Below are 13,345 nucleotides of genomic sequence, written 5' to 3' on the forward strand. Positions count from 1 at the left end.
TCTTTCAAAGTGGGTAGGAAGGGGGTAAAAGTGTACGGTATTGAAGTGGTTAATAGTGGTCCCAGGCTTCCCTGTGCGATCCACAGGGATCCCACAGGTATGGCACAAACATACTTGGTGCAAGCTGGTCCAATGTAACGATGTAAAAATTGCCATACCTGAACTTCAGCTTTAGGCCCACCCACCATGTAGCAGCATATATATGTTAGGTTTTCGTAAGGGTCAGTTAAAGAGCACATAGAGCAAAAATTAAATTGGTATCTAGCACCTTTGGAACTCCTATTTAGAGCTGAAGGCCATTTCAATTCTCAGAAGCTGTACTGGTGCTAGGGCAGGCTTGTCACTGGGCATTGTGCTGTATAGGTGTGCCCTAGATCAAGCATTACCAGAGCCAAGTAATAGCAGCCACAAGTCCCAGAATGAGAGCTTCAATTGTGACAGATAACAACCATCCTGGTTAGATACACTTTTAAAGTGCATGTAAAGCCAAGAAATTTTTCTCTTGTACTGCTATCTGAAACAATGTTAGGGATGTAGCCTCTCTGGCGGTATTCCCGAGTGTAGCTCGGGGTAAAGTTTCAATACCACAAGCGATAACCCCGAGCTACACTCGGGCCTAACCATGCGGCTCTGCTCCGGGATCTCTTCTTCACTTACCTTGTCCTGGGCTCCCGCGATGTCCCTCCTGCAGTGTCCCCGGCAATGTCCTCCGGCGGATGCCGGCATCTGTCATCTGGGTTCCGTCCCCTGCGACGTCGGGACGTACGGGGATGGAACGGCGGGAAATTTGAAAATGACAAAAAGTGACGTTCACTAAAATCACTAAATCACATAGTAAAACATTACTGTATCAAACCATTTCACATACATTTTGTCCCGAGTGCTTTGTCCTGCGCCCTGCCTGCATTTTTACTATTCTTTCTGCCTGGAAACTGAGAAACGTCCATGGCATCCAAAAAGCGTCCCTTTAGGTCAAAAGCGGTTTTAGACCAGCTAGAGAACAGGGATAGTAAATCAGAACCACTTGCAGAATTGAGTGATAATGATTCGTGGGGAAATTTGTCATCAGACACTGAAAACGATTTTGCGATTTTGCTCAGCGATGTGCGAACTTGGCGCTATATTTCAAAATTCAGTGTTTTTGGTTTGATTATATTACTGAATTAAATTTATTATATATTTTTTATGATTATTTATTCAATTATAATTTATGATTTCGTGTTTCAAATTTTATCATACCCGGGATGTTTACTAGACTCTTGTTCGGACAGATTTTAGTGAGTTATTCCTAAAAATCACAGGCCTACAATAAAAAAAATACATATTTCCATGCAAAAAAATGTACCGCTTTGAGCACAGAAATATGGACATAATCAGACCGATAGGGAGGTTAAGTTCTCTTCCAGTCCTACTGATGACTCTTAACCCAGAAAGGAAATAAGTAAAAATCTGCAACATGACATAGACATCCATACAAATTTTTATCAAAAGATGTGCATATCTTATATATGGGACCTATCAGTATATAATAATTTCAGCAAAATATAGTGGAGACTAATGTCTTAGTAAATACTATTTATAGGGAATAATTAAAAAAGCTTTTATAATCATCCTCCTAAAGTTATTCAAACATTATACAGCTGTATTAATTATGCCTATAAAATCGGTATGATCACAGAGAAGCAAAAAGCATGTTTACTTCTGTATGTTTTGCTTTTGAAGAATTTTACAAGGTTTGATACAAAGAATGGATTTGCTAATATATATTATGTAATGTGTGTCTTTTTGTTTTTTTTTCAGGGGCATATCAACCACATTCTTGGACTGTAGACCTGAACATGAAGTTTGGATTTTGTATGATTTTTGTCGGACGTCGTTGAGCTAGGACACTCCACTGAAACACTGTTGCCTGCACTGATCTACGTTTTATACTTTTTATATGGACATTACTATAGTGCCTCAGTTATCCAACCAGTGTGGTCACGAATAGTGATCATGCCTTCATAGGAAACTTCTGTTTTTAAAGGTGGATTCTAAAAAATTTTTTTCATCATATGTTCCATTGTGAATGAGGCCTGAGTGGCACCTCCTGGGATGCTTCCCTTTAGCCTTCATGCACACCGGATGTTTTTTTCCTCCCCTGAATCCCTTTTGCTCCTGGCGGGAAAAAAAACAGCTTAAAAAAATGTGCCTAAAGCCGTGTTTTGCACATGCATTTAGGCACATCAAGCGTTTGGGTGTTTCATTGATTTCATTGACCAGAATACTAATTTATTCCAGCCATTGAAATGAATGAATGCTCAAGCACTAAATATGTTTTAGGTGTATTAGGTATTTTTTATGCCCAATCTTCTCCTGAACTTGCAAGTGATGATTTTTTTTTTCAGCCTCCAAATGCTGTTCTTCTAATATGCCTGTAAACACCCATGAATGGCTGACTACACAAGCTGCTATAGAAGTGCGTTTGCAGGCTGAAAAAAAAAATGTCAAATGCCTGTAAAAGTAGCATTTTTTAAGGCCATTGTGCATGAGACACTGTTAAGGTGATACCTTTTTAGTAGTGGTGCATCAAAATGAAAATTCTGGACCGAAACTAAAAATTCAGGATGCACTTGGCCAGAAACCAAAACTTTTACTGAAAGTATGTATGGGTGTTTGTGAATATATATATATATATATATATATATATATATATATATATATATGTGTGTGTGTGTGTATATATACACTCCCCAGCCACTATATTAGGTACACCTGTTCAATTGTTTGGTAACACAAATTGCTAATCAGCCAATCAATGCATTTAGGCATCTAGGCGTGGTGAAGACGACTTGCTGAAGTTCAAACTGAGCATCATAATGTGGAAGAAAAGGGATTGAAGTGACTTTGAACATGGCATGGTTGTTGGTGCCAGACAGGCTGGTCTGATCATTTAAAAAACTGCTGATCTACTGGGATTTTCACGCACAAACATCTCTAGGGTTTACAGAGAATGGTCCGAAAAAGAGAAAATATCCAGTGAGCGGCAGTTGTGTGGACGAAAATGCCTTGTTGATGTCAAAGGAGAATGGGCAGACTGGTTCGAGATGATAGGCAACAGTAACTCAGATAACCACTCGTTGCAACCAAGGTATGCATAATACCATTTCTGAACGCACAACATGTCGAACCTTGAAGCAGATGGGCTACAGCAACAGAAGACCACACTGGGTGCCACTCTTGTGAGCTAAGAAAGGAAAAAGAGGCTACAGTTTGCAAAGGCTCACCAAAATTGAGCAATAGAAGATTGGAAAAACATTGCTGATCTGTTGAGTCTCAATTTCAGCTGCAACATTCAGATGGCAGAGGCAGAATTTGGCATAAACAACATGAAAGCTTGGATCCATCCTGCCTTGTATCAACGGTTCATGAATGTACAGCTGACAAATTTGCAGCAACTGTGTGATGATATCATGTCAATATGGACCAAAGTCTCTGAGGAATGTTTCCAACACCTTGTTGAATCTAATCCACGAAGAATTAAGGCAGTTCTGAAGGCAAAAGGGGGTCCCGGTACTAGGAAGGTGTACCTAATAAAGTGGCCGGTGTATGTATGTATGTGTGTGTATGTATGTATGTATATATATATATATATACTGTACAATAATTTAAAGTTCACCTTTTGACAAAAAATATTAAATGCATTTTTTTTGCAGGTAAATAAAATGTGCATTTATTATTTTTTGTTGCAGGAGCCTGGAAAGCATTGCTCCAGTGATCAGCAGTAGATATGTGCAGAATGAAAAAATTTGTTTTATTTTGGATAAATTTGTTATGTTAATAATTTTGTTTTCTGGATTTGTTTCAGAATTTGTTTAGTTTTGTTTATTCATTTTCTAACAAATTCCAAACTTTCAGAACGATTCAAATTCAGATCGGACGAAAATGTATCAACCGATCCGAATTCTTGGTTGTTAAGAAGAGGGTCGGGAAGCCGGCCCCCACCTCCTTAACAACCGATGACTCATCAGCTGTCAGTGGTTTCCCCACTGACAGCTGAATGTAAAAACAATTGCTGGCAATGAAAAATTCAGAAAAGAAACTGCGTGGGGTCCCCCCCATCCATACCAGACGAGCTTTCAACCCAGCAGGTCAAGAAACGGGGGGGGGGGGGGTGAGCCCCATCTGAACCATACCAAGCCATGTGCCCTCAACATGGGGGGGGGGTGCTTTGTTGATGGGAACAGGGCCCCCTTCCCCACAACCCTGGGTGGTGGTTGTGGGGGACTGTGGGCAGGGGACTTATCAAAATCTGAAAGCCCCCTTTAACATTCACCAAAAAAGTGAGAAAAGGCACAACACCACTTTTTGTAACAAAGTGTAAATAAGTCCTTTATTAAAAAAAACAATTATTTGGGGTTTTTGTTAATGAAGGACTTGTCAAAAGCTGGTGTTGTGTTTTTTTTCTCACTTTTTACACTTTTTTGATGGATGAGTAGAGGTAAAGGGGGCTTCCAAATTCCGCTAAGCACCCGCCTGCAGATCCCCACAACTACCTCCCAGGATTGTGGGGAAGAGACCCTTGTCCCCATCATCACGTGGACAACGTGCTTTGGAGGGGGAAGACCCCCCTAACCCAAAGAACCGGGGCAGTGCTTACTCGTTACCCCCCCCCCTTTCCTGACCTGCCAGGCTGCATGCATGGATAATTTTCATGGATAATGATTTGGGGGGGCATGCCTTTTTAGTTTTTGTGTGGGGTTCACCTTAAAATCCATACCAGACCTGAAGGGCCTGGTATGGATGGGGGGGGGGTCCCTTACTGTTTTTTTAATTTTTCAAATTGTAATCGTTTTGAAAATTTGGAATTCATTAGAAAACAAATAAACGAAAAAAAAAACTAGTTTTAATGAAATTCGTTACTATTGTTGTTTGGAAATTCGGATACATCTGAATCTCTGAATAACCACAAATTCATCTGAATTTAGATTCAGACCGAAATGAAATGCACAGTTCTAATCAGCAGATCATTGGTGCCATGCAGGACTCCTGCAGACCTGTCAGTATATCTGCATGCCCATACATCCCGTATGAGCAAGCCAATAGACTCTGACAGGAAGAATCAGTGAACTACCACAAAGCTCCCAGCGCCATGGTAGTTCATTGAGGACTACAAGCTGATAGCTGCTAAGTCTGTCGGTGCTTGTAGTTTTCTCAATCACAGAATAGTGTGCATGTGTGATGCGGCTGGGCAGGTGAAGCCCCGCAAGGCTGCATTTTTTTGAAAATTTTGACAACTTGCAGGAGGAGAAGATCCTCTGCTAGCTGTCAGAGCAGGGAGGAACAGGGGTCGGTCCTTTCATGTTACATGTTACACCATGAATATGAGTGACACATGTTATGAAAGGTGAACTTATCCTTTAGGGAAAAAAAATAGGCATTATCGGCACTTGGAAAACTGTTCCTGATGCCAACCAGTCAGATTCTTTGTTTCTCCCTGCACTGCACTAAAATTATGAAATATTGAATCTGGTTGCTAACAGTAACAAGAACAGTTCTTTCTTTAGACCATAACAACCAATCAGATTTAGTTTTAAAAATGTCCATTGCATTAGAACTATCCAAACAATGCCAGCTGGTTTCTTATTGGCTGCTCTATCCAAGTAATGTTTAACCAGGGTTCTGTGGAGCCCCAGGGTTGCTCCAGCATTTGCTAAAGGTTGCTTGAGCTGCAGCTAATTGACTCTTGATGGTGCCTTCTTAGCTTGGAGGCCAGTGCCACTTGGCAAAGATAGCTGCATTATACCAGTGATGTCAGGTTCTGAGACCAATAGCTATAGCAGTAGAGAGTCTCCCACTGACCAGCTGGATAAGTACACAAGCAAAACACAACCCTGGTGAATGACATGGCTCACCCGAGTTGCAGGGTCTATGCACTAACCATGTATTCACCATAGCTCCTGATGGTGGAGATGGGTTTTGCTGCATGAATGTACCAGGTCCTAGTCTTCAGGATCACCCCACCGGGAGGTGAGCAAGCCAGGGTCTGGGAGCAGGTAGGGATCAAGCAGAAGTATAGTTAGTAAAAAAAAAAAGCCATAGGCTGGTAACAAGTGGTTTCATGCTGGAATCAAATGGAAGCATAGTTGAGGAATAAGCCAAATAATAAGTGGTAGTGGAGATCAGGAGAGCTGCAGGTACACAACGGGGCAGAATATCGTCTGGAAAGAACATAATAATTTGTCTAGCAGAAGTGCAGAAACCTGGCTTAAATAGGAGGTTAATGGGAGGAGCAAGGAGTTCAAGATTCACCAGAAACAGTAGACAAGGCAAGAATATCCAACGTATCAGACAGGATGCTGTCCAACATCTCAGGTAGCTCAGCAGCAAGAGCTACTGCCGCCATGGTTGGGGCTGGTTCTGATATGCTGCAGCCCTTGCCACCCTCTTAAAAGCAATCCACCATGCAATTTCAGTTCACAGAAAGTTGGGAGGTGATATGTTGCCTCATCTCCACCTGTATTGGCCCTAAAAATTCTGACCAACCACTCATTGCGCATGGTTGTGGAGCAGCCCTATTCACCAGAATGAGTAGAGTTTGGTGCAGCAATACTGCACCATAAACACGACAGGCAGGTTTAATCTTTTCCATGAAGCAAAGCATTGCCACTGCAACATGTATACAGCCTTGAGCGGCTGCTTTTAACGACCCTTGGCTGCACATTGGAATAAGCCCTAAGGAGTAAATCCTCCAGCTGACCACCAATGTAAGGGGCATTTTTTTCTAGTGACACTAAATAATTGGTATTAACCAGGGTTCCCAGAGATCTGAAAAATGTTTCAAGGGTTCCTGTGGGGTAAAGAAGGTGAGAAAGACTTCTCTATCCAGTAACTTTCGACTTTCTTCAAGTCTGCTCTGCCATCTGTGATTTTGGGAAACTGGCCAGTGTCAAAGCACTTTGCAGTAAGTTTTCTGATAACTATAGATGGTCAGGGTCTTGCATGAGGGACCCAGATGTTAGTTCTGGTAATAGAATCAATAGAACTTCTGAAAACCCATTGATAACCATGATAGCGTGTGGATCTACAACTCATGGCACATCCTGCCCAGTGGCTGGTTCGTGCTCTAATGTATAGTTGTACAATGGAAAGCCAAATTGACAACCTATGTTAAGTGGTTTCTTCTAGCTGTAAATACTTATTTTCAACTGTTTCTTCTTGAAGCAGGTGGATGTTTCCTCTTACAACCCATCATCATGCAGTTGTTAGAACCCTACCTTTCCTTGCCAGTTTTTATTGGCTGTCTCAGGGATTGTAGAAAAGGCAAGGATGATGCAACAAGTGCATGATGAACACTGTAGTCGAGAAAGCCCTTCCTTCTCTTTATAGGTGAGGTTTAGCTCTAAGTATGAAGAAGGGAAAATACACCTTCATAATACATGATGTGATCATTCTTTCCAGTTAAGTTGAGACTTTTTTTCAGTTTTTAAGATATGTATTATGTAGACCTGCTGTTCCATTGCTGTGCTGCATAAGTTGCTATTTTTTTACTTTTATTAGTCCCACCAATAGACATTTTCATTATATTTGACTGTACTATTGATCCAAAGAAAGGTGAAATCTGACTGGTTGTTATGGAACTGGGTTCTGTGCACATTAGTTACAAGTAAATAATACCATAATGTGTATGAACTGATGTCCTCCCAAATGCACATGCACCAAACGAAGAATAGATGCGTCTGTACTACTGTTGGTAGTACTCATCATGTGGTCACTGCATGGCCAGCATGCAGAAGGACAAGCACTGAAAGACTGCCATGGATGAAAGGGAATAGTTTACAGTTAACTTTTTTTTACAGGTTATAAAGCTGGTGTTTTATCATGTATTTGTATAAAACCTTTATTTTACAAATAAACATTTAATACAAGAGGCATCTATAACATTAAAGTCCAACTGAACTTCAAGTTTTAATCCATAAACTATATTCTAGGGAAGACTGTGGCTGCTTCTTTAGAAGAAAAGCCTGCCCCTTGCCAGCATGCTGCAGAGGAACCCTTACTCTCTGTGCGAAAGCAGTGGTCTCTCTGCAGCAGTCAGCTAGAGCTCTATGATCAGCAGGTAGATTGAGATTTGCTGTTCGAAGAGATATAGGTCTACATTTCTAAAGAAAATGAACTGTAAGATTCTATTCATATGTTGCTTTGATGAATCTGAAATTTATTTAGCTGATTTAAACTGAAAGTTCAGTTGGGATTTAAGTTGGTAATGCATACTGGACTTTCTTGAAAGTAGCATTTACTGTGTGTATGCCTGTTGGAAATTTGTATCTAACCAAGTTAGACAGTCCTATCTGTTATAGGTGAAGGTTCCTCCTCAGGTGCCTATTAGTCAGTTTTTATATTTATCTTGTTGTAAAGGAATATAAACTTTTTATATACAAAAAAACAATCTAGTCACTGTAAGGTGCCTATGACCATGAATGGAAGTGAGACAAGGGAAGGTGATCCAGCCACCAAAACCTGAGTTGTTTTTGTTTTGTTTTTTGGGGGGGGGGGGTTGTCTTTTTAACTCATCATTGAGTGACATATTTGCTCAGTTTTAGATAGTTTGCCGACATTGCTGAGGCAGCCTTATCTCAGGGTAGCCAGTAGCAATCAATCACACAATTGCTATGCAGCCAATTGATCCTTCCCATATTAAGGTTGAGCCCAGGGTGTTTGCTGGAATTAACATTCTCCACTCAGCCTGTCCAGAACTGACCACATCCACAAACATCTGTACACATAAACATCTAGTTTTGCACTTTAGCTACCTATAGACCTTAGATAGCTGTTCACCTTTTCAGCTTATTTGCACATGCAAACATTCGATCTTCATTCAAACAGTGCCTACAGATAAGGGTGATTGACTTAAGTAAAGATACGGGAAAAATGTGCCTTTTCAATCATTTATTCAACTAAAATATCAATACATGCAACGGTGTACAGTGGAAAAAGTTGGTATTGCTCCCTGTACCAGAAACGGCTTCTTATAGGCATTTTATATAACTGCCTACCAGTATATGAGATCATGAAACTTTTGACCACAACACAAAATAATACAGGAATAGGGAATACAGAATTCCCTCAGTTCCAATATGTTTGTGGGTTTCCCTGCCCGAACTGCCAGTTTTCAAAATTCCCCCCACAACATTTCAATGGGCATCAAATCAGAGCTTTGACTAAGGCAATTCATAACCCGGTTTCTTCTCTCGAGCCATTCCTTGGGGGAATTGTTAGTGTGCTTTGGATTATTGCCATGTTGCAAGACTCATTTTTGCTTTGCGTTTGAACAGATTCTTATCAACTACACTTTAATGTGAAGCCGAATGTATAGATCACTCGATGGCTTCAATTTTCCCAGGCACTGAAGCAACAGTGTAACCCCAAACCATAATGTTTCTACCACCATGCTTTACAGTTATGAGGTTTTTCTACTGAAATATTGTCCTTGGTTTGCAGCAAACATGTCTACTGTTACTCTGACCAACCACCTCTTCCTGTGATTGATCAGTCTTCAGCATATTGTTGCAGAAGGCCTGAGTGTCTGCCTATATGTTCAATAGCAAACTTGTAGAATTTGTAGGGCCAGCCAGTCCTAGAATAATTAGCAGTTGTTTAAAATCAATGCCACTTGTAGATTATTTTCCTTACAGTGGAATGATCTGATTTCAAATCCTCTTTTTAAATCCCTTGCCAGACTTGAAGGCATCTACAACTTTCTCTTTGAGGGACTTTGAGAGCTCTATTGATCTTGGCATGATGACATTACACATGACAATTGCAAAGATAACACCAGGGGCGGACTGACAACTCATGGGACCCCCGGGCAATAGGGGATCATGGGGCCCCTGTGTCCTTGCCCAAACTCAAAAAAGCCTATGAAAAAGGTACCAGGGGCATCTCATGGGGCCCCCTACTGACCTCGGGCAGTGCCCGAGTTTCCAAATGGTCAGTCTGCCCCTACACCAGACCCTAGAGATTTGAGGTTGAAATAAAACAGTTTCCACCTGTATACTCCCTAAAGATGTTCTGGCATCTAATATGGAACTCCAGATTCCAATTCCATGGACTTAAAGTGGTGGTAAATGTAGGGGTGTTCTTCCGTTTTCTGTGTGACAATCTTTTGATTGGATCAGTGGTCTTCAAACTGCAGCCCTTTGCTTGCATTTATCTGGCCTTTGAGGCACTATTCCTCCCATTGATACAAGACACTTTTCCTCTCACTGCTACTAATGATGAGATAATATTCTATCCACTGACACCAATGATGGGTCATTATTCCTCCTTACTGACCACCGGAACTACATAATATTTTTTTTTTTTTACTCCCACTGACCGCCAAGTCTTACACATTGTTTATGACTCCCACTGACACTGGGACATTTTCTACTCTCACTGGTTAAAGTCTGCCCCCCATAAAGTCTGCGAAATAATAACCTTGCTTAGAAAGTCTGGAGACCCAAGGTTGAGATCATGAAAATGAAACACAATATACATTTTTTTGATGTTTTTATGACATATTTGTTCAATTATACCACCTTTTATCTGTAGGCACTATTTGAACCAAGGTCTAAAGTTGGCCTGTTTTAATATATTGAAAAAGTCAACAAATTCCGTGTGATGTCTTTACTTTTTGCACAACTGTACTTGTGCATGTTATGTTCCTGGAAACATCACTTCGGTATTATCTTGCACCATCATATGTGTATATTTTGTGAACCACTGATCTTTTTAATAAGATTGTTGCAGTTTTTAGTTGAAAAAGATAACTGTTTCAAACCGATCTTTCCCAAGTCTGGTAAAGGTTGTCTTGTCTATTAATATCTAATTCTAAGATAGACTATGCAACTACAAGAACCACTAAGTAGCCATTTTATAATGTAGATTTGTGTGTTCTCCTGTATATATCGGATATTGTGATATTTCAGAGTTCTTTATTTTCTTCTTTCCTGACGAGATGGAATGTACAGTCCTGAGGTTTCTTTTCTATTTTCACACCTCTGGATTTTCTATTTACTTTAAACAAAATAACAGACTCGCGGTCTCTCGCCTGCGAAAGGCGACGCTGGACCCTGTATTGTATTGTATTGTATAAACAGGATCTGGCATGTTGTCATCTTCATCAGATTTGTTTTGTAAGAAAATTTTAATTGGTACATTTGTCATGAATGTAAAATTAGCAGTAACACATTCTCTAATGAAGGTGGATGTCTGCCAAATAGTTTTTTTTTTAAAATAAAGAATATTTGTGTTTTTAAAGAAGCAACTGTCGTTTGGGGTCTGTCTGTGATGAATGGTTTGTGTCTTCTATTTACTGGCTGTTTGGTATTTATATCTTAACCCTTCATGATGGAAGAGAAAACAAATCTGAACTAAGTTTTGTAACTTTGGCATGTGTTAGTAAAACTGTACATATCATCACAACTATTTAGTGTATCCAGGTGAATTATACCCCATTTTTAGGATAAACTGGGCTTTAATTTGGTGGTAAATGGTAATGGATATATCTTGTATAATTTTTTTTTAGTCAAAGGAAAGCTAAAATAAAAATAATTTTTTAAAAATGTGGCTGTATAGTTCTTGCCTGTTCCATAACCTACCACCAACGAGCAACCCAAAATACATTTCTCTGATCTGTACGATTGCAGAGATACCACATGTAAGGCTCCATGCACACTAGTGTTTTTGTAAGCTCTTAGAAGCTGTTAGTAGCATATTTTTCTGTTCCTAGAAGCTATGGGGTTTATTTACTAAAGCTGGAGAGTCCAAAATCAGACTCCCTTCTGCATAGAAACCAATCAGCTTCTAACCTCAGCTTGTTCAATGAAGCTTTGGCAATGAAACCTGGAAGCTGATTAGTTTCTATGCAGAAGGGAGTCTGATTTTGCACTCTCCAGCTTTAGTAAATAAACCCCATTGTGTCCATACACACTACTTTAGGCTATTAGCATTTTTTGAGCTTCAGTAGAAAAAAAATAGTTTTTAGAGAGTTTTGCCTTTTAGTTATACATTAAGTAAGGGTTTCCCAAGATCTATTAATAATTTTAACCACTTGAGCTCTGGAAGGCTTTACCCTCTTCACTTTGCTACTTTAACTGGTAATTGCGCTGCCATGCAACACTGTATCCAAAATGAACTTTATATTTTTTTCACACAAATAGAGCTTTCTTTTGGTGGTATTTGATCACCTATGGGTTTTTAACTTTTATTTATATAAGCAAAAAAAGACCAAAACTTTTGAAAAAAAAAACAATATGTTTTACTTTTTGCTATCAAACATATCCATTAAAAAAAAATAAAATAAAATTTCTTGATAAATTTAAGCCAAAATGTATTTTTCTACATGTCATTAGTAAAGAAAAAAATCCCAATCAGTGTATATTAATTGGTTAGGGTAACAGTCATAGCGTCTACAAATAATGTGTGTATATATACTGTAATTTTTATTTATTTTTTTATACTAGTAATGGCAGTGATCAGCAACTTATAGTGGAACTGTAATAGTACGGTGGGCAATTGGACACTAACTGACACTGGGTGGGAACTGACTAACTGTCACTAACATCACCAGTGACACTAATACAGTAATCAGTGATACTATACTCTGTCACTGTACTAATGACATTGTCTAGGAAGGGGTTAACATCTCGGGGTAATCAAGGAGTTAAGTGTGTGCCTAACAAGTGTAATGTGTGCTGCTTTTTACTAAAAATCTCTTTGTTCCTTCTCCATGCTGTGCAGGGAGAAGAAGCAAAGATTATTCCTTCTTTACAGAGCCCTGTATTGTTTGTCAACACAGGGCTCTGGGCTGTGATAGAACATAGCAGATCAGCAGGTCCCAGTCATGTCGGGACCTGCTAACAAAGTTCCGCTGTGTAGAAATACATTGGGAGTTGGTGAAGAGAGGAGGGGAGAGAGACGCGCGCTGAACCTGGAAGCAGGCAGTGACATACATCACTGTGCCTGTAGGAGCCGCCCGTCTTCAGTACAATGCGGGCGAGCGGTCCTAAAGCAGTTAAGGGTACTTTCACACTGCTGTGTTGTGGTTTGCCCCCACAGATCGGGTACAGCGCAGTATATACATGGTTTCTGCATTCAGGTTACCTTCACTTTCCCATAGATTTCTATTAGATTGGGCATTTTTGGTGCAATTTCTGAAAGCACACCAAAGATGCATCATTTCTGCCAAACCACAGCACAGCAGTGTGATATCGCCCTAAACCTAGGTTCACATCTAAGCTTTTGCTGCCGCGTTTTACAGAACCACAGTACAGTCCATTTAACATGATTTCCCATGGGACCGATTCACATCACCTGATGCGTC

The 13,345-nt window shown here is 40.0% G+C and overlaps 1 protein-coding gene across 2 annotated transcripts in view; it reads left to right on the forward strand.

The window, feature by feature from the left end:
* LOC149474236 (uncharacterized) overlaps window positions 1-13,345 on the forward strand; it is a 91,532-nt gene that overhangs the window by 43,653 nt on the left and 34,534 nt on the right. The window contains exon 5 of one of the 2 annotated variants that reach the window (XM_089669336.1): window positions 1,801-11,283. The exons of the other annotated variant lie outside the window; for it this stretch is intronic. Within the exon in view, the coding sequence (XP_089525462.1) occupies window positions 1,801-1,830 (30 nt within the window). The 3' untranslated portion in view covers window positions 1,831-11,283. Of the gene's footprint in view, window positions 1-1,800; window positions 11,284-13,345 lie in introns of those variants that run through there. 2 annotated transcript variants of the gene reach the window in all.

This window comes from Staurois parvus, unplaced genomic scaffold (assembly GCF_062004578.1).
Source record: "Staurois parvus isolate SC_StPar_1 unplaced genomic scaffold, SC_StPar_1.0 ptg000009l, whole genome shotgun sequence".
Classification (NCBI taxonomy): domain Eukaryota; kingdom Metazoa; phylum Chordata; class Amphibia; order Anura; family Ranidae; genus Staurois; species Staurois parvus.